At 35.0% G+C, this 22397-nt stretch overlaps 1 protein-coding gene across 9 annotated transcripts in view; it reads right to left on the bottom strand.

The window, feature by feature from the left end:
* The window catches only part of ANKRD31 (ankyrin repeat domain 31), a 120597-nt gene that overhangs the window by 81636 nt on the left and 16564 nt on the right, over positions 1-22397 (bottom strand). For 7 of the 9 annotated variants that reach the window (XR_003132327.3, XR_003132326.3, XM_025437882.3 and 4 more), the window contains 6 exons: positions 18947-18987; positions 14648-14724; positions 12421-12464; positions 5707-6366; positions 3017-3285; positions 649-758 (listed from right to left, as the gene is read on the bottom strand). Coding sequence is in view for 7 of the 9 variants with exons in the window: in XM_025437882.3 (XP_025293667.1) it covers positions 649-758; positions 3017-3285; positions 5707-6366; positions 12421-12464; positions 14648-14724; positions 18947-18987 (1201 nt within the window). In the remaining 2 variants the exon portion in view is untranslated. The remainder of the gene's footprint in view (positions 1-648; positions 759-3016; positions 3286-5706; positions 6367-12420; positions 12465-14647; positions 14725-18946; positions 18988-22397) is intronic. The other 2 variants (XM_025437883.3, XM_049108375.1) reach the window with 2 other exon arrangements.

Raw genomic sequence — 22397 nt, 5'->3', positions numbered from 1 at the left:
CACATATACAGAAATGATAACTTACATATACCACACCCCTTTACTCACTAATACTTATGTGTATATTTTCTAAAAACAAAGACATTCTCTTAAATAACCAAATTATTACTAAATTCAGGAAATTTAACAATACTATATTATTATTATTTAACCTACAGCCCTTATTTCAATTTTACCAGTTATACCTTTATTATATTTTAACCAGTATTTCTAGATCCTTATTGTTTCTCATAATTTGTTAGATTATTCTTTGGAGTTTTATACGAACAAAGAAATAACATCTAAGAATAACAATTTTGCCTTCTCTTTTCCTCTATTTATTCCTCTTAGTATAATTTCTCAAAGCCTTATGCTAGGTTGGTCTTATCACAAAGAGGTCACATATCTACATTTGAAAAGGGTTCTGTAACTATTCTCTGCAAAGTAGAAGTATAGAAAAAAGTACCAGCCTACAGACTATTAGTTCAAGTCCTAGGTATGCTACTAATGAGCTATGTAATGCTGGGAAAAATCCTTAACCTCTATGAACTTCCTCATCAGTAACATGAAAAAGTTAAGACAGATAATCTCTAAATACTTTTCAGTGCCAAAATTCTATGTTTCTATAAGTTATTTAGTTAAAAAGAAAAGAAATCAAATATGCCTCACCCTTTTTTCCAGCAAGATTTTGGTTTCTCCTGATCTGTTCTCTATTCTTGAGTCTAGTTGAATACATATTCTTCCCTTTACCTTGAATCTTTAAAGCAGGATCCTGCATTCTTGGAAAATAAATGTATTTTTAAAATTATTATCATGTTCTCTATAACCATTCACAGAGAATCATCCTAAATCTCAACTCAATTTTTAACATAGAAAGGTATTTTACTGAGATCCTGTCAAGCAGCATGGCAGTTTAAAATATGGACATGGCTCCTAAGTAAGCTGCAGATAATTCTATGACAGGCATGCCAGTCATTGTGATTTCTAGTCTCTTCTTTGTGCCACCTGTGGGTTTCTCCCCTTTAGGAGCAGTCATTTCCAAGAGTCTCTTGCACCTTACTCCCCAAGTTGGCATACTACTATCTATTCACCTAGGGAAGAGATAGGTTCTTTGCAAGAAAAGAGGACTTGTCATATGGGATTACATGATCAAAAACTGCAAAATATTGGAATAAGAACAGATACATAGGTGAATGGGACACAGTAGAACCAGGAAATAAACCTACATATATTAGTCAATTAACTTAGAATAAAGAAGCCAAAATCGGGATCCCTGGGTGGCGCAGCGGTTTGGCGCCTGCCTTTGGCCCAGGGCGCGATCCTGGAGACCCGGGATCGAATCCCACATCGGGCTCCCAGTGCATGGAGCCTGCTTCTCCCTCTGCCTGTGTCTCTGCCTCTCTCTCTCTCTCTCTGTGACTATCATAAATAAATAAAAATAAAAATAAAATAAAAAATAAAAAAAAAAGAAGCCAAAATCATACAGTGAGGAAAGGACAATCTTTTCAATAAATGACGTTGGGGAAACTGGATAGCTAAATGTAAAACCATGAGACTGGGCCTCAATCCTTTCATTTCAAAACGGATTAAAGACTTGATTTTAAGACCTGAAATCATAAAACTCAGAGAAAAAAACCCAGGGGATAGATAACTTGACATGAGTCTGGGCAATATTTTGGATTTGGCACCAGAAGCAAATGCAACAAAAGCAAAAATGAACAACTAGGGCTACATCAAACTAAAAATTGTCTTCACTGCAAAGGAAACCATCAACAAAATAAAATAAAAAAGCAAGCTACTGAATGGGAAAATATATTTGCAAATCACCTATCTGATAAAGGTTCAATATTCAAATATATAAGGAACTCCTACAACTCAACAGCAAATAAACAATTCAATTCAAAAATGGAAGAGGAATAAAAAGACAATTTTCCAAAGACATCCAAATGGCCAAAAAGTACATGAAAAGCTGTTCAACATCACTAATCAGCATGAAAATGCAAATAAAAACCACAATGAGATATTACCTCATAAATGTTTGAAAGAACAAGTGTTGTTGAGGATGTGCATTATTGGTGGGAATATACTTGGTGCAGGCACTATGGAAAACAGTATAAAGGGTTCTCACACACAAAAAATGAAACTACCATATGATCCAACATTTCCACTTCTGAATATTTATCCAAAGGAAATAAAATTACTATCTTGAAAAGGTATCTGCACCCCTGTGTCTACTGCAGCTTTATTTACAATAGCCAAGACATAGAAACAACTTAAGTATCCACTGATGGATAAGTGAATAAAGAAAATTGGTCTATAAACACACACAAACATATACATATATACATATACATACACACACAAAATGGAATATTATTTAGCCATAGGAAAGGAAATTCTGCTTTTTGTGACAATGTGAAAGGATCTAGAGGGCATTATGTTAAGTGAAATAAATCAGATGGAGAAAGACAAATACTATATGATTTCATTTACTTGTGGAATCTAAAAAAAATCCCCAAACTCATAGATATAGAGAATAGATTGGTGGTTTACAGAGGCAGGGGGGTGGGGAGTGGGTGAAATGGGTAAAGGATCAAAAAGTACAGACTTCCATTTATAAGATAAATAAGTCCTGGGGATGGAATGTACAGCATGGTAACTGTAATGAACAATACTGTATTGTATAGCTGAAAGTTCCTGAGAGAGTAAATCTTAGAAATTCTCATGACAAGAAAGAAAATTTTGTAACTGTGATGATGGATGCTAACTAAACTTAATTTAAAAAGAAAGAATGGAAATTAGCATTAGGCTGAAATCCAACAAATCTCCCTTTACTCTGTCCTTTAAAAAAAAAAAAGTAGAAGAGTTTTCTGAGTTAAAAAAAAAAAGAAACTGTACAGTAATTAAGGCAACAATACTAAAAAATAAAGTTCTTCACTTAGGGATAATTGTACACTGACTCTAGTGTCCTAAGCATAGAATTTATCTGTAAGGTCTGTAGCATACCTGGAGATAAAGATATAATTTGGTTGCATACCTGAAATTCTTAGTTGAAGAGTTATTAGTTGTTTGATCCTCACAGACAAGTATCTTGGGTAAAATCTTTTCTGGCATCTTATACACGTCATCTATGTGCTTTGCATCTCTGCCTTTCAGTCTGGATGATCTCCTTAGCACACGTGGAATGTCTTGATCAGATTTATTTTCCACTGAATTTGAATTTCCCTTGTTGTTTAGTGGATCACAAGAGGGGACATTTTGATGAACCAAAGTTTGCAACCCAAATGGATTTGGATCTCCTAGAATCTGTAATAAGATGTAAATACATACACAAAAATCATAACAATGCAAAAAAAATTATTTGTTTGTTTGTTTATTTATTTATTTATTTATTTTTAAGATTCTATCTATTCATTCATGAGAGACACAGAGGGAGAGAGGCAGAGACACAGGCAGAGAGAGAGGCAGGCTTCATGCAGGGAGTCCAATTGCGGGACCTGATCCTGGGACCTCAGGATCACACCCTGGGCCAAAGGCAGGCACCAAACCGCTGAGCCACCCAGGGATTTCCCCCATGCAAAAAATTTAAAATGAAAAGAAATTAAGTTTTATCTTATCCTTTGATTACACAAAAATGCCTCTTGTAAGATAAAGTACAAAAATCCACAGACCACATAGTTTTAAAATTTAATAATAAAAGACCATGCAGATTTAAAAGACAAGAAGAGCATAAGTAAAAAATTTATTGATATTCAACCTTAAAATTCAAAACAAAAACTAAGGTTACTCTGGGTGCTTTAATTTCACAGGAAATAGGTAGCAAAAAATGATGAGAGACTTAAAAAAAACAATAGAAACGTCATAATAGACCAGATCCATGTTCCATTTAGTCCAATGTTTGTTGTTTGACAGCAGGAAGTATTATTTCATGGGAAAAGATTGCATATAACCCTCCATTATACTGATTTTAAAAGGTTACCAGTATAACATGAATGGCTCTAATCTCCCCTTAATAATCCATTATAGATTTGACTTTCATGTAGATACATATATATGTTTATACATATCATGTAAACCTTTCTTGAGCTTATTTATATATCCAGCTTGCAAAGCTTTTCAGGATAACAAGTTCCATATTTTTATTACAGCTGAGCAAGTGTATTTATTTGTTCTAAACCAATCTCTTTTTTGCTTTTAAAGGGTTTCTTAAAAAAATAAAAAATAAAAAAAAATAAAGGGTTTCTTTTTTTGTAATAGTTGCTAAATTCATGCCCACTCTATTAATACCAATCAATTGTAATCATCTACATTTTATTTATATTACCTCTTTTCAGATTAAATACTGGAGTGTTTAATTTAACCTTCATGCCCTATCCCCATGATTAATCTTTCTTTTTCTGGATTTTTTTTAGTTTTACTATACCTGTTTTGACATGTTTTTTTTTTTTAAAGATTTACATATTCATAAGAGACACAGAGAGAGACAGAGGCAGAGACACAGGCAGAGGGAGAAGCAGGCCCCATGCAGGGAGTCCAATGTGGGATTTGATCCTGGGACCCCAGGATCATGCCCTGGGCTGAAGGCGGCATTAAACCACTGAGCCACCCAGGGATCCCCATGTTTTTTATGAGAATTGCATGCAGGATTATGCCAGGTATGTATTTTGCAACATGAGCTTAGTAACATTTTATTCACATTGTCCCAGGGACATTCATAAAAGTAGCCTGGTAATAAAAAATAAAAAAAAAAAAAAAGAAAGAAAAGAATTCAAATGACCATCATTATTGAATTAAATAAATTATGTTTTGTATATGTACACACACACATAAAATATCCATAGCAAGTAAAAAGATTTAAGAAGTATGCTACATTTGCTGACCCAGATAACCAAGATGTATTACAAAATTTAAAAAACAAGTTGCAAAATGTCAACTGTACCTTAATAAAAAATATTTTTTAAAAGTTGCAAAGCATTATGTATAATATAGTCTCATTTATATAAAAATAAACTTATATATAATACGCATAGAAAATATTGGAGACAGATACACCAAACTGTTAATAGTGATTATCTCTGAAATGTGGACTTTTTATTATATAATTATGTATATTGCTGTAATGTTTGATTTTTTTATATATATAATGACAGTGTATTACTATTGCAGTCAGGAAAAAAAAATAAAATTCCTTTATAAAGGAAAAAAAAATGTCAGCATACAAAAGGGACCCGGCTAGTGGTAGCCCACTGCAGGGTCTCTAGCCATACTACTGCAGGAATTCTAAACCCCAGGACAGCATCCTCAGACATAGATTGCAAAGTTCTGCTGAAACCAGGCATAACATTTTCCCTCTTGGGACAGTTCAACCGCATATATTCTATTCTCAACTAGAAATTAATGTGGGGTATCTCATCCCTACTCTGCACCCAGGTAGGCATATTTTCTGAGCTAACAGAAAAAAAATTCTGGCAAATAATTATTTCCTTCCTATGTGTAAGCAATCTAATGATATGTTTTCTAAGGTCTTTGATAAGAAACATATATTTTACATTTAAACTCCTTGAAAATTCTACCCCTGGAACCTCGAGAAAGATCAGTTTGTGCTTCAAATTCAAAAAGCATCTTCTGAGTGTTAATATTTGGGAAGAAGACTTCAATTTAAAATAAAGTATATGGGTAATGAAAACTTGGTAAAGGTCAATATAAAAGGCAAAATCATAAACTTACACTTGAATTTACATGCTGCGGTGAAAGATGCTTATCTTGCAGCTCCCCTACCTTGGAATCTTGTTCAAAGAGTGGAGCAGAACAAAGAGATTCAGAATTCACCTCAGTTATTTGTGTACAATCTTCACTGGTCTGAGACATCTTGGGTTCCCCTCCTGAATATTCATTTCCAGCACTGAGACTGCTGCCTCCCTCTTCTCTGTGACAGATGGGTTCCACGTTGCCTTCTGATAACGTGTTTAGGGCTGCTAACAATTCAGCTGGCAACCCATCATCCTTTGGGTTTTCTAGTAAATCTCTGTGACATGTCAAAGATACTGATGTGGAACTCGGAGAGTTGCTCAATGGGTTGGTCAACTCTTTAGATTCAAAATCACTCATTATTTCAAACAGTCTTTCCTCCTGTGGGATTTCTGGTGATGTAAGTAACTTTTCTAAGGCAGACACAAAGGTTTTAAGAGAACTTTCTTCATCCTGGGTTTCTTCAGAATTCATGGTCAACAGGGCTTCCTTTCCAGACTCAGAAAACTTATTTGGTACTGCTAAGATCTCCTTTGGCTCCACTAACGATTTCTCCTTTACAACCATCACATCAGATACTTTAGTAGCAGTACCTGAGAGAAAGCTAATTTCAGGAGAGTTGCTGTCTGTGCTTAGTTCCTGTGTATTCCAAATAGAAATTCCATCAATAGAACATATTTCAAATTTTAAAATGAAAACTTCATAGTTTTCTAGTAAATTACCACTAAAAAGTTTTATCAATTTTCTTCCCCTTCCAAAAATAAAAATATTTTTCTTTACTAATTTCCTATACCAAATTGCTAATGATTCTGAATACATGGCTAAACATTCACAGTGGACCAAGAGTAAAACTAGCAGAGTCATAATTATAGATGCCAATTATCTATTCAGCTAAGTTTAAATTATATCTGCTAAGAGAAGAGGCAGAGATGGCATGAATACTTAGTAGCTAATCTTAATTAATAATTAGTAGCTCATCTCAAAATTTCATTGCAGTTAATAATTGCAAAATTCTCCATTGCCTAAAATCACTATTGGGGTGGCTCAGTAGGTAAGCTTCTGACTCTGGATCGCAGGTCATGTCTCGATCTCAGTGTGGTGGGTTCAAGCCCTTCATTGGGCTCCACGCTGGGTGAGCAGACTACTAAAAAATCAATCAATAGATAAAACTTTTTAAAACTCACTAATAAATTTTATAAAAATCATTAAACAGGAATAAAATTGGATAGTTTCACCTTCTTTTTAATACCCACCTCTGTTGAATGTATAAATATGAAGTAAAAAGGCCAAAGGAGAGAAGATCAGAAGGGAAAGGGGGAGAAACAAAGACACAGCTCTATGTAAATTTTATGAGCCCTAGCTATGGCATATGCACTCAACCACTATGCAGCCCTAGTTCTGCATTGTGGTTGATTTAAACCCATAACATAAAACTTTTATTTCTAAGTGACCATTACTTTTCAAAGACATCATCTTCACAGGTTATACCTGTTCTTAGAATTTTTCCAATGCTCAAAATATTATTAGACTTCCTCTTTTGAAATCGCTTTCGAAAACCCTTTCTAGGCCATTCAAAAAACTCAGTCTTAATAATTTGATTTTTTTTTTACCACTGAATACTCTTTATTTGTGAGGTGTGTGGGTGGCTCTGTTGTTTCAGTGTTCAACTCTAAGTTTCACCTCAGATCCTGATCTTATGGGTCATGAGATGAGTTGAGCTCTGCGTTTAGCAGGAATCTGCTTGGATATTCTCTCCTTCTGTCCCTTCCCCCACTCGTGCTCTGTCTCTTTCAAGTAAATACAGAAAATCTTGTTTTTAAAAACCTGCTAATTTGCATGACCTTAAATAATAGAATGGGTTTCAATGATTTTTGGCTATTTCTAAATATCAAATCCACCTTCCACTGACACACCACTCTGACAGAATACATTATAATTTGTAAGCTCTCTGGTATTCTGATTTGATTTGAATAAAAGAAGTGAAAACCATTTTGTTTCCCCCTCTTTTCTACCTACCATAATTTATCTTCTCTGTATACACCATACAAACCTTAAAAAGATACAGTTATTTTTTAGTAATGTAAACTATACATTTTAGAAAATTTAGAAAAAAACTCAAGAACCTTGGGGCACCTGGGTGACTCAGCAGTTGAGCGCCTGCTTTTGGCCCAGGGCATGATCCCAGGGTCCCGGGATCGAGTCCCACATGGCTCCCTGCAGGGAGCCTGCTTTTCCCTCTGCCTTTGTCTCTGCCTCTTTCTGTGTCTCTCATAAATAAATAAATAAAATTAAAAAAAAAAAAACTTAAGAATCAGATTCTATCCATTTTTTAAATCACAGTACAAGGTCGCCCTCCTATCTGAAGAAATTATATCTACTAAATTCAAGGCCATAGATGTAATAAAGTATATATATTGGACTCTGCCCTAAAGGAACTTAATTTCTAAATGAAGATTAAGGGAATAAATACATAAGACAATAAATAAATATAAATAAGGTAAAAAACAAAAACAAAAACACTGTATGAACTCAAATGAATGGCACGAACAAAAGAGCCTGGTGTGTTACAAGAAGTTTTCTGGAAGGAAGAAACAGAAGGCAGTGAAGGGTTTTCACGGTTGCTAAAAAATGGTTGGTTAAACCAAGGTAATTAGGTTTCTTTACTGCAAGACTTTTCAGAGAATGTGCATTAAAATCTCTGAGACTTCAGGATATAGTGTTCTCCAAACTTCTTTGTCCATAGAGATCCTTTTTCTGACAAGATCGATTAATGTCATAGGATCCAAGTGATGGACAAATACTGATGTAGTCAATGAATAATGAACTCTTAAGATGGAGCAATTACTTTGGTCAAGATCACCAAAATTATCTAAGATAGAACCATACAGGAAAAAGGACTTGACCCAAAAATTAAAGATTTTTAAAAGTGGAGAAGAAGGGTAAAACACATATTAAGGATCAAGTAGGTACCAGATGCCATGGGCTATCATTGTTCTCAGTCCTCACAATAATCCTGTGAAATGGGTATTGCTATTGGTATTCTACACATGAAAATGGACATATTTTTCCTTGAAACACACACTATCTGGTTCCAAATTTTATGTTCTTTCCCTTGCTTTTTGGCTCCTGACTTGAACAAAGGCATGGAGGTGGTAATGTATAAGGTATAGTTAAGATCAAATAAGGTACAGGCTTGCCAGGGTTGACCTGGGGAAGTCCTGGACTGCTTGAGTCTGCTGTGGACAGTCCGTCTTACAGTCCTCTGATTCCCCAATAGCACCAAACAGAAAGCAAAACGTGAACGAGAACTCAGTATATGTGCAAAAGCGGTATCTAGCAGAAAAATTAAATGAACTGTGGTAACAGACAAACCAACAGAAGGTGTTTTAGCTACATCATCTCAGCAATTAGTTTGATAAGTTTCATACTTCTCTTCTAGATATATGAGACTAAAAACACTGGATATGAAATGTAGATCAAGGTACATTCTAAGGAAAATGGTGGAGTAGAAGGACCCTAAGCTCACCTCATCCCACAGATACAACTAAGTAAACTTACACTGGTGTAAATAATTCAGAAAATGACCCAAACACTGGCAGAACAAACTCCATAGCTATGTATAGAGAAAAGGCCAGACCGAAGACAGTAGGAAGGGCAGAGATGTAGTGGGGAGCTAAACAGACCTGCAGGACCCTCTCTGGGAGGGAGGAACTCCACTGGGATGGAGATAGGAGAAAAACATACTATCACACTGAGAGGAAGCCTGCATGAGGAAGACAAATTCCCATAATATTTGGCTTTGAAAACCAAAGGGGTCGAATTTCTTGAGTTCTTACAACCACTGGGACTTAAAACCTAGAACTTTCAAAATTTGCTGGCTCTGTCAGAAGGGTGAAACAGTCCCCACTTAAAGAAACAGCACAAAAAAACAGCCTGCAGAGATACACCAAAGCAGCAGCAATTTGAAAAATTCCTGGGGAACAGGGGTGGGAGATTTGTTTATTCATCTCAGAGCATGTGATGGAGGGGCAGGGATCCTTGCAAGACCTCACCAGAAACAAAGGAGCTGACAGGTGCCATTTCCTACCCCGTCCACCCCCAGCTGAAGCACAAGCCCATGTGGGGGAACCAGCAGGACAGGATGCAGACACTTGCTACCTAACTTGCTAAACAATGCACCTCCCACTCCTGCAGATTTTATGGATCCACCCTTTCCAATAAACTATCTGCCAGAGTCCAAACAAAACAATGCAATGAGCCTCCCAGGGTGTAAGCAGCCCCAGTAGGGGCCAACACCACTCCAAAGTGACTCTTGCTTCACGGAGAAGGAAAGACAATCACACATTATCAGTCCAAATGCAACTCCAGCAGTGGGCTAGGGGCAAAATGCTGGTCTAACTGCAGGCATTGCCCACCAACAAAAGCTTCTAGGGGGACAACACAGGGAATGTGCCCTGCAGTTTGGTGATACTGCCTCTCTGACTAATGCCTGGTCTGTCTGACTCAATTCAATCCCAAGGTTTCCCAAACTGGGTCACTAGCAACACAAGAACCACATACTGCCCACAACAATAAGTAAAGCCAAATAAGGGGCACTTGGGTGCTGCAATCAGTTAGTCATCCGACTCTTGGTGTCCGCCCAAGTCATGATCTCTGGGTCATGAGATCAAGCCCCACATTGGGCTCTGTGGTGACTCGAGTCTGCTTAGAGTTTCTCCTTCTCCCTCTGCTGCTCCTCCGTCTCTCTCTCTCTCAAATAAATAAATAAATCTTAAAAAAAAAAAAAAAAGATACATAGGGACACCTGGGTGGCTCTGTTGGTTAAGTACCTGCCTTTGCCTCCGGTCATGACCCCAGGGTCCTGGGATGGAGCCCCAATGAGCAGGGAGCCTGTTTCTCCCTCTCTTCCCAGCCAGTGCTCTCTCTTGCTATCCCTGTCTCTCTCAAATAAATAAACAAAATCTTTTGTTAAAAAACAAATGAACAAATAAATCAATAAAAAGATACATGGAGACAAATGAAACAAAAACACAACAGTCCAAAAGTTTGGGATGCAGCAAAAGCAGTTCCAAGAAGGAAGTTTATAGCAATACAGCAAGGGAAAGAGTCAACAAACAACAACAAATAATCAACAAAACTAAAAGATTGGGACAAAATATTTGCAATGACATATCTGATAAAGAGTTAGTTAGCACCGAAAATACACAAAGAACCTATACAGCTCAATACAAAGAAACCCCCAAATAATAGAATTTTAAAAATGGGCAGAAGACAAGAATAGACATTTCTCCAAAGAAGACATACAGATGGCCAACAAACACATGAAAACATGCTCAATAACACTAATTTATCAGGGAAACACAAAATCAAAACCACAATGAGGTATCACTTCACACCTGTCAGAATAGATAAAATCAAAACACAAGAAACAAGTGAGGATATAGAGAAAAAGGAACCCTTGTGCACTACTGGAGGGAATGCAAACTGGTGCAGCCACTGTGGAAAACAGCACTGCGATTCCTCAAAAAATTAAAAATAGAATTACTGTATGATCCACTAACTGCACTACTGGGCATTTACCCAAAGAATATGAAAATGCCAATTTGAAAGGATATATGCATCCCTCTGTTTATTGCAGCTTTATTTACAATAGCCAAATTATGGAGGCTGCCCAAGTGTCCATTGACAGATGGATAAAGAAGTAATGATATATATGTACACAAGAACATTATTAGCCATAAAAAAAAAGAATGAAATCATGCCATTTCCAACAACATACATTGATCTAGAGAGTATAATTTAGAGAAAGACAAATACAATACGATTTCACTATGTGGAATTTAAGAAACAAAACAAAGAGGCAAACTAAAAAACATTTTTTTTAAAGATTTTATTTATTTATTCATGATAGAGAGAGAGAGGCAGAGACACAGGCAGAGGGAGAAGTAGGCTCCATGCCGGGAGCCCAACGCGGGACTCGATCCCGGGACTCCAGGATCGTGCCCTGGGCCAAAGGCAGGCGCCAAACCGCTGAGCCACCCAGGGATTCCCCAAAAACATTCTTAACTATAGAGTACAAACAGATGGTTATCAGAAGGGAGGTGGATGGGGAGGATGGGTGAAATAGGTGAAGAGAATTAGAGTACACTTATCTTGATTAGCACTAATTTACAGAATTGCTGAATCACTATACTGTACACCTGAAAATAATATAACACTGGATATTAACTATACCAGAATTAAAATACAAAAACACAGATCAAGAAAATATGATTTTATTAGAGATAAGGAAGAACAGTATAAGAAACACTGGAAAGGATTTTTAGACAAGAATATATTTCTGTCTATTGTAATGGTTTAGTCATATTCTTATGCAAGGAAAGAACCTAAATGGGCTTGATACTTTAATCAATACAATTTTTTAAAAAGATTTTTTTGAGAGAAGGGGTGAGGGTGAGAGGGGGAGGGAGGGAGAGAGAGAGAGAGCATGCATGAGCAGGGAGAGGGAGAAGCAGACTCCCCGCTGAGCTGGGAGCCCAATGCAGGACTTGATCCCAGGGCCCTGGATCATGACCTGAGCCAAAAAGGCACATGCTTAACTGACTGAGTCACCCAGGCACCCTAATCAATATAATGTTTAAATATAATCTAAACACATGATCTGCATAGCTAATCTCTGTTACATAGACCAACCTTTTCTGGGTTTGGCAAAATTTCAGAATTTTCGGCCTCAGGCCCTAGAAGATAACAATATGTTTTATTCCAGTTTTATTAAAGCACTAAAAACATGCTTACTTAGCATTTCTTAATCAATATAACTTGAAATGCATTCATGCAATATATGTAACTATTATACTTACTTATTGGTATAAAAGTATCACGGGGGCAATAGAGTTACAAAAGAAAATTCTTAAAAAAAGAAAAAGAAAATTCTTTCATTTCTTAAAACTTTCATGAAAATAGGTAAAACTATAATTATTTAGAATTAGTTTAGCTAAAAGCCAGCCTCTCTATTTTGGCTGAGTTATTCTATGTATATGTAACTATAGGAGGAATAATCATATCTACTTTTTCAGGGTCATTATCTCCTCCATTATAAGTAATAGAATATAAATTAAATTCATGCTGTCAAATTAGGCATGAAAAGAAACCCATATAGGGCCAAAGGGAATCAAGAAGTTGTCTTAAAGTGAATTCCACTTTATCATCGCCTTTTCATCTTGCTCCCTCTGCAACTCATACCAAGTGAAGCTGAAGGAGTATCAGGAAAAAAGGTATTTCTCCAACTTCACACCTTTTGCCTCCAACCTTCACCATCAAGGCCCAGCACTATGACATAATTAGGTAGGAAGTTAGGGCTCACTGGTGTTTCAAGCATATGTTTGAGTCATTCTTTTGGTTTCTTTTGATTAGGCAATATCAAGAGCTACAGCATAAGCCAAGGAATTATGTGCTAAACCTTAGCATGCATCCCACAAGCAAGACAGATTTTTCAGGTGAAAAAATAAGTATAAATATGCTTGCTGAGCTTCACATCATGCAAAAATCTCTTTTTTATTTTTTTGATTTTGTTTTGCTTTGCTTCACCTTTGTCATTTGATGATGATAAGCTATGAAAAATGCTAGGAGGGTTAACATCATGGTATTGCACACCCTCACAGGATGATGAGCAAAACATTATTAAGAATAAATAACTTCTTATCCTTGCATTAGAATCCTTTGTGCCAAGCGATAATGGTAATATGTCCTATTATGTATACCTTCTCATTTAAAGTTTTATCTCTGGTCGTTTAAAATTTAGTACAAATGAAAGAAACACTGTAATAGATACATCTTCAATTATCTTTTTTGTTGTTTTTAAACTGTCAGATCCTTGGGGCATTAGTTTAAAATGAGAGAATAAGACTACATCCTCTTCTTCTCTGAATTGTAAAGAACATCCTCAAATGCCAACTATTTCTATGTTGTTTTTAATCATCTCATCATCAAAATGATCATTCTTTTATGCCAATAGTATTTTAACAATGTGATAAGCTGGTATACAGTATACTACCTTTGACTACTGTATTAAAAATAAACATATTTGAAAGAATTCTCATTTTCTAACTACAAAATGTTCTTAGTTTTTATAAATTAAAATTTTTTCTTGAGTTTTTGTCTATCCTTTAATAAATTATTAAAAGGTTTTGTACATTTTCTATTTAACACTAGAAAGAGGCAAAATGTAGTAGTAGTATGTATTTACGTATAAAACACAATTCTAAAGTAGCAAATGAGAAGAAAATGCTTAGAGGAACTGAATTTTAACTTATAAACAATTATAACAATTACTAGAGATAATTTGTTTATTTTGACCATTCTATAATTTGGTTACAATTACCTTTTGAATTGGAAGGAAGACTGTATGATTGTATTAAAACAGAATTAGCTATCCTAGCTAACAATTTCATAGTTTCTTTATATGTGATTTAACCTAAAATCTAGGATAATAATAAAATGAACTTTCTGTTCTGAACACTCTGCGAGGAATGACGGGCAGAGGGTGTTGCAATGAACTGCCAGAAGGGAAGGGGACTACCAATTCTATGGGTGTCTACTCACATCAACTTTACAGCAGCAAGAAACACCATGAAGTCATAATTCTGGTGCCCATAGCACTTTTAAAGGAATAGCCAGTTAAAGACTTCCGACTCAGAAGTTCAATGAGGGTGGTGATAAGAGTGCAAAGACGCCAATAGTATCATAGGGCATTAATGACTCTCAAAAGGCCAAATGTCCTGTATTTTCCACACTTGTAACCTCTTCCCATTTGGCCTTCTGAGAGCCACTAATGCAAATAAATCAATCCATACCTAATTAAGCCTTCCATTTTTAGACAAAGACAAATTTACTCTATATGACTCTACACATAAAAACATACCTTGAATGCTTTGGTGGTTCAGTGGAAGTTTAGCCTGGGAAAATGATACAGTGAACAATGGAAAACTTTTTCTGTTCCTAAAAAATAAATCAATTATTTAATAAATAAATACAAATTTAGAAATGAAAAGAAAAAAACACTATTCTAATTGAAGTATAATTTAAGCTTTTTTATCTAAAGGAATTTCAAAACTGCATAATTTTTTTTGTTCCATCATTCCAATTACTTTTATAATTACTATGATTTTGGTAACATTTACATTTCAAGTGACTGCAAAAATGAAGGAACAAACTAAAAAATTAATGGATGAAGAATCAGGAGTACTAACAAGATAACCTAAAGTTTAGGTGTGAAAGTCACTTTGGGATGACTATGTGCCAAATAAGGTAGTGGGGGAGAAAAAACTGGTCCTGAATTATATATCTTGGCTATCTAAATCTTCAAATACACTGAAAGTTTGTCATTATAGTTTTAGATATAAGTGCAAGTCACTAATGAGAAAATTCTCAGATATTATTTTTCATTCTTGATTTCTCAGTAGGCAAAGAACATGTATGAAATATTGATGGAAAGAGATTGAAAGCAAAATAAGGGTCATACCAAATCTGCAATTTTTATCATCTGCCTCGGGATAATTAAAAGTTGATTGAAGAAAAGCAATCAGTTAACTATCTTTTTCTCAATCTAATATACTATGCAAACACAATCAAGAGATCTCCCTTTAAAAAAAAAGCCACTTGTTTCAGCTGGGTTTTTTTTTTTAAATATATTTTTATTTATTTATTTATTCTTGAGAGACAGAGAGAGAGGCGGAGACACAGGCAGAGGGAGCAGCAGACTCCCTGCAGAGAGCCCAATGTGGGACTCGATCCCAGGACTCCGGGATCATGCCCTGAGCCAAAGGCACATGCTCAACTGCTGAGCCACCCAGGTGCCCTCAGCTGTTTTAAGAGTAGTTTTTATACACCAGCTACTTGAAGCCTAAGCAAGAATAATAAATTGAATACTCTCTCCAGTCTAAAAACAGAAGTGATCAATATAAGCTACCTTGAAAATGGAAATGAAACTGCTCATATATATTTACAGAATAATTTCTAGAAGGCAAATAGAAAAGAATGCTGATTTTTTCCCTAAAATGAAATTCTTTGAGAAGAACAAGCTGATTTAAAACAAAGCTGAATCATACTTTGACTCAACAACGAAATTTTTTTCCTTAATTACAAAATAAAACTTAAGACATAAGTCTAAAAATTGAACAAATTCAACGATATTATTAAAAAAGTTATTTATATTAGGCAAGACAACAATGTACATGTCTAAGTATGGAGGAATACTTAAACACACTCTCGTACAATCAAGTTATACTGTGAAATACTGTGAGTCCATTAAAATTCATGTTTTTTAAAAATATGACATGAGAAGATAATTACAAATTATTACTTAAAATTTTTAAATAGGATACAAAAACTATCTGCAGAATTATTCCAATTTCATAGAAAATATAAATAAAAACAAAACTATATAGAAAGTCTAAAATAAAATGTAGTGGGTTGAGCCTCTGCCTTTGGCTCAGGTGGTGATCCTGGGGCCTAGGATCTCGCAAAGCGAGAGTATCCGAAGTTTCTAAAATGTTTTACGTCTTATGTCCAAGAAAAAACTGCAGGAAAACCCATTCTGTTCTAGTGTTAACAGGTATTAGAAGATATATGTTATTCTTTTTTAAAAACTTTGACTAAGGGCAACCCCGGTGGCGCAGCGGTTTAGCACCGCCTGCAGCCCAGGGCATGATCCTGGAGACCCTGGATCGAGTCCCACGTCAGGATCCCCGCAGGGAACCCGCATCTCCCTCTACCTGTGTCTCTGCCTTTCTTTGTGTCTCTCATGAATAAATAAATAAAATCTTTAAAAATAAATAAAATGAAATATAGCAAAATGTTAACAATGGTTCTCTCTGGGCAGTGGAGTTAAGGATGCTGTGTTAGTCTCTAAGTTTTCCTTTTTTCCCCACTTCTATAGATAAATTTATAGTGCTGATACATTCAGTAATAGGGTTATTTAAACATAGTGGCTCTCAAACTTTTTGATCTTTTGTCTCCTTTTAACTCTTAAAAATTATTGAGGAACCCAAAGAGCTTTTGTTTATGTGCATATACTTATTTATATTATATATTTGAAGTTAAAATAAGAAGACTTTTAAATAATCATTAATTTAAAAATAACAGTAAAAGCACATTTATCATGATGAGCACTGAATAATATACAGAACTACTGAATCACTACATTATACATCTGAAACTACTGTAACACTGTATATTAACTATACTGGAATTAACATAAAAACTTAACAAAATTAAAGATAACTAAATAAAAATAAATAACAGTAATAATTCTGAAACATGTTAATATGTTTTATGAAAATTTATTATATTTTACAAAATGAAAAACAGTAGTGAAAAGAATGGCACTTTTTTAAAGGTATGGCTTCACAGAAGACAGCTGTCACCTCACCTGCTACCGCATTCACTCTTTTGTCACACGGTGTTTTATTTGAAGTATGTAACAAAAATCTAGCCTCACACAGATACACAGTTGGAAAGGAAGGAGTATTTCAGTAGCCTTTTTGGGTAACTGTAGTATCACCCCAAAACAAGTATTACGCCAAAATTCTAAAAGGAATAACTTCCTTAAGGGTTACTGGAAATTGAAACCCCATCAATGAGTTTTGTATTCTGTACTATGACTCTCTTGTACTTTGAATGGACCCTTCATCTGCATGTGATTTTGTGACATTATGCATTTGTCTTTTAGAAAATACTGATTCACTGAGTTATGCAGAGCTTCCTTATACTTTTTTTTTCTAAGATTTTATTTATTTATTCATGAAAGACACAACACAGAGAGGCAGACACAGACAGCAGGAGAAGCAGGCTCCATGCAGGGACCCGGATGTGGGACTCGATCCCGGGACCCCGGGGTCACACCCTAAGCCGAAGGCAGGCCCTCAACTGCTAAGCCACCCAGGTGTCCCTGAGCTTCCTTATACTTATAATCTATATATATATATATGGATTATATATATATAATGTATATATATATATATATACACACACATATATGTAAGGGTTTTGATTAAACATCAAAAAGATCACCTTTGTCACTTGACGGGATGAGCACTGGGTGTTATTCTGTATGTTGGTAAATTGAACACCAATAAAAAATTAACTTATTAAAAAAAAAGATCACCTTTGTAAGTAAATATTATCACTGATCTCACTGGAAAATTTAAAGTACTGTGAAGTCATTAAGGACAATAAAAACAAGTTTTCCTACATTAATTTTCACTTGAAAGCTTCAATATTTTCATTGGCAAACAAATACCATCAGCAGTTTTCCATGAAGTGATTGGCTTGCTTCATTAATTTTCAAGAAAATGTCTGTCATATACTCAAGTGTGAATACTACTTTGTTGATTATTCTTTCAAGTTAAAAGAAAAGGTGAGCTAATTTTCTTACAATGTTTACAACTCAAACTACACAAGTGCTCTCCTTAAGACAAGGACCTCACTTTGGTATGCAAAGAAGTACTTAGGCATACTTCCCCCACATCACACAGCATATCAAGAAGATATATATTCAAGGGTAGAAATTTAATAAAACAATAAATTTTCTGCTTCATCAAATGCACTAGGTGAAGCTAGCTTTTTCCTTCCTTGTCTTTTTTAACTGCTAGCTCATGGCAATGAAAAATATAGCGACTACTAGTACTATTTGGTGCCATTGCCCTACTGAGCCTAAGTAAGGCTTCAATATTTTACTTACCATTTAGCACTGAATATGCAAATGTCAGTACTATGAAATAGGCAAATAAGGGTTAGTATTGTTATGAAAATAGTTTTGATCTCACAGACGCTCTGCAAAAAGTCTCAAGGATTCCCAAGGGGTCAACACACCATACTTTGAGAACCACAGTTTTAAAAGAACTGAAAGGATAAAGCCTTTTAAAGTGCAATAGTCCTATAAAGTCCAATTTCAATAAGGTCTACAAATTCTTCCTTCATGCTATGCTATAAATTTTCTTTTTAAGTAATATTAATAGAAAATCAACTTAATCTGAACCAATCATGCTCATGAAATGAAACTTACCTAGAATGTTTATAAATAACATCTGTATGCTGCTAAAGGGGCAACTATTTAAAAATATACAATTCTAAAACTCTTAAGAAAATGAAGATTCATTTTAGTGTGCAAAATTACAACAAAAAACTACAATATAATTAAGTTAAAAATTAGTATACTTACTGGAACAGAGTTTGATTTTGTTCCATTTCATCTTGAGGTTGCTAGCAGGGAAAAGGTAGTGTTCTTTTAATTCATAAATACTAATACAATGCACCAATTAAAAATTTAATGTTTAAAATAATTCTTAAAAAATAATTTTTGTGTTATTCTTTCTCAACATCTTCTCTGTTGTGATAAAATATACGTAACATAAAATTCACCGTTTTAACCATATGAACATGTACAGTTCTGTAGCATTTTGTGCACATTGTTGTACAACCATCACCAGCATCCATCTAAAGTATTCTTTAATCTTTTCCAACTGAAACTCCAGACCTAGTATTAACTCTTTATTCACCCCTCTCCCAACTCCTGGTACCTACCCTTCTTTCTGTCTCTCTATTATTCTGTCTCTACTGTAACTACTCTAAGTACCTAATATAAAAGGAACCATACAATATTCATCCTTTTGTGTCTGAACTTATTTCACTTAGCATAAGATCTTAAAAGTTCACCCATGTTGTACCATGTATCACTATTTCCTCCTTTTTTTTTTTAAAGATTTTATTTATTTACGTATGAGAGGCACAGACAGAGAGGCAGAGACACAGCAGAGAGAGAGAAGAGGGCTCCATGCAGGGAGCCTGATAGGGGATCCCAGGATGACAACCTGAGGCAAGGCAGATACTCAAACACTGAGCCACCAGGTGCCCCTATTCCCTCCCTTTCTAGTTGTTTGTATGTACCACATTTTGTTTATCTGCTCATCTGTTGGTGGATGCTTGGGTTGCTATCACCATTTGGCTACTGCGAATAATGGTTGAATGAACGTGGATATACAAATATATTTTTGATTCTCTGCTTTCATTTATTTGGGGTATAAACCCAGAAGTGGAGTTTTTGGACCATTTGATACTATGTTTAATTTTTGAGGACCCATCATACCATTTTCCACAGGAACTACACCATTCTACATTTCCTATCAGCAGTGAGAAAGAATTCCAATTTTCTACATCCTCACCAGCCCTGGTTGTTTTGGTTTTTTGATAATAGCTATCATAATGAGTGTAGGTAGGATTTCACTGTGGTTTTGATGTACATTTCCCTAATGATTCGTGATGCTGAACATCTATTCATGTGCTTATTGGCCACTAACCTATCTTCTGTTTGTGCCTTTTGTCCACTTTTAAATCAGTTTGTTTTTTTTTGGGGGGGGGGAGTTGTGTATAATTTTTTTTCTAAGCTGTAAGAATCTTTATATATTCTTGGTAGCAATCCTTTACTAGATACATTATTAACATTTTCTCCCATTTCTGGGGTTGCCTTTTCACTGTTGATAATGTCCTTTAATCCACAAACATTTTTAAGTGTCATGGGTCTATTTGTCTATTTCTCCTTTTGTTGTCTGGTCTTTCATGTCTAAGAAATCATTGCCAAATCCAATGTCATGATACTTTTCCCCTATGTTTTCTTCTAAGAGTTTAGCTCGTTTAGTTTTTTTTTAAATTTCTTTCCATAAAAGAACTTATGGAAATTAAGTTAGGAGAAAGGATGTGTCCCTTCTTTTTATTCCTATGGATTTATTTCATTAATCCATAATGGTTCTGATAAGCCTTCTTTTCTTATCAGGTTCTCAGTTCTAATATTTCCCCTGAAGGCCAAAAATTATACAACCTCTGTTACAATGCTAAATGCCAAAAGCTAAATGGATTCTGCCTAATTCTCAAGTCAGGCCAGAGAATCTGAAGTTGTATCCCTTTCAAAAAGAAAGATACAATGCACTGATAAAATGCCTCCATTTTAGGTTTCACAGCACAGTGGCTTTCATCACTCTAAAAAGAATTCTTACACTTAATATCTTGTTATCATGAAAGTGGATGGTAATAAGATCTTAGAAAAAGATCTTCCTTTGGGGCCCTTCCATGTTTCTATGATCAATAACAAAGGTTTCTGAAAATAAAGCCTTTAAGCCTGAACTTCCAAGCATTGTTTGATCAATGAAACAGTCATAATAACAGGAAAACAAAGTACTATGAGAACTTCAATCTTCTTCAATGAACATTCATTGTTCTTTTCTGATAATGCATCATTACATACTTCAAGGTTATCACATTGGTTCTCCATATATATACTTCCCAAGCAGACATTCAGAGGCCCAGAGACAAGAAGGAATTTCAAGAAGTAAACCTAGGAATTCCCAAGGATTAATTAAATAGAGTATTTATACACTCACTAGATATTTCTGCATCTTCACAAAATAATTCATTCAAATACCTGTAATACCCAGTTCATTTACATTACTATAGATCAATGACTTGACCCTACTAAGGAAAATGCAAAAAATAAGAGAGCAAAGAAGAAGGAAGTTTGTCTCCAAGAGTCTACTTTCTTTCTTTCTCTGTAGGCAAAAATTACACTTAGGAGCTAATGCCTCTGAATATAACAGGGAGGGAATTGGTCATTTGTTAATTAACCAAACTGCAAAGATACATTTCAATCAACTCTTTCCTAAGGGATCCAAATCGCTATCTATCCTTTTGATTCACCCAGTCCTTTCCACCCCTGTATTTTGATTGGCCATTAAGCTGAACAGCTTTTGTTTTATTTCATGTGTGGAGGGGCGGGGAGTAGAGTGTGGGAGATGAAAAAGTTTAAATATGCTAATTTGGAGGATCTGGAAAAGAGACAAATCTATTTATATATCCTCAAACAAAAAACGATCATCCAATATCTGAAACCAATTCAACTGAATTATGGATCACTGGAAGTGTAGTGGAAGTCAAACCCTGGCCAGACTTCTGGCTCACCAGAAGGCATCAGATATCTCATACAACTATGCTCACATTCAGTATAGCAGAATAAACATTCCTAGTATTAAGTGTTTTATTTATTGATGAGTTACTGGTAACATCACTTAAAATATCTTTTTCTCAAATTGATAAAACACAATAATACTAGGGGACTTTAACAACTTTGTATGGTGACTGATGGTAACTAAGCTTACTCTGGTGACCATTTCATAACGTATATACATATCAAATCATTATGTTATACACCTGAAGCTAATACAATATTGTATGCCAATTATTCTTTGATTAAAAAAATAAAATTTGAGATTCAAAATAGAATATAATATTTCTCTAATGAGAATGTTGTCAGTATAATAAAAAGACAGCTGAATTATCTTATTCTAAAAAGGCAACTATGCAATTTTCCCCTGAAGTCTTGAATCTGTGTAAAATTAACCATCTTCTTTAATAAAAACATGTGTATGAATAAAAAGTATTTTATCTCAAAACATTCAATAAAAGTGTTACTTCTTATCCTCAGAGAAAAAGAAACTATTTTCCCTTCCTTCCTTAAGACTTTGTGGCTTATCTCTGGTTAGCTGACTTATTTATGCCAAGGTGCTAACTGAATAACCCCTAACCTTTGCCCAGGGTGACCACATTAAAAAAAAAAATACAAATGT

The sequence above is a fragment of the Canis lupus genome, chromosome 3 (assembly GCF_003254725.2).
Source record: "Canis lupus dingo isolate Sandy chromosome 3, ASM325472v2, whole genome shotgun sequence".
In the NCBI taxonomy this organism is placed as follows: Eukaryota; Metazoa; Chordata; class Mammalia; order Carnivora; family Canidae; genus Canis; species Canis lupus.
Note: the sequence above shows the minus strand (reverse complement) of the source record. Positions and strands in the feature narration are given on the sequence as shown.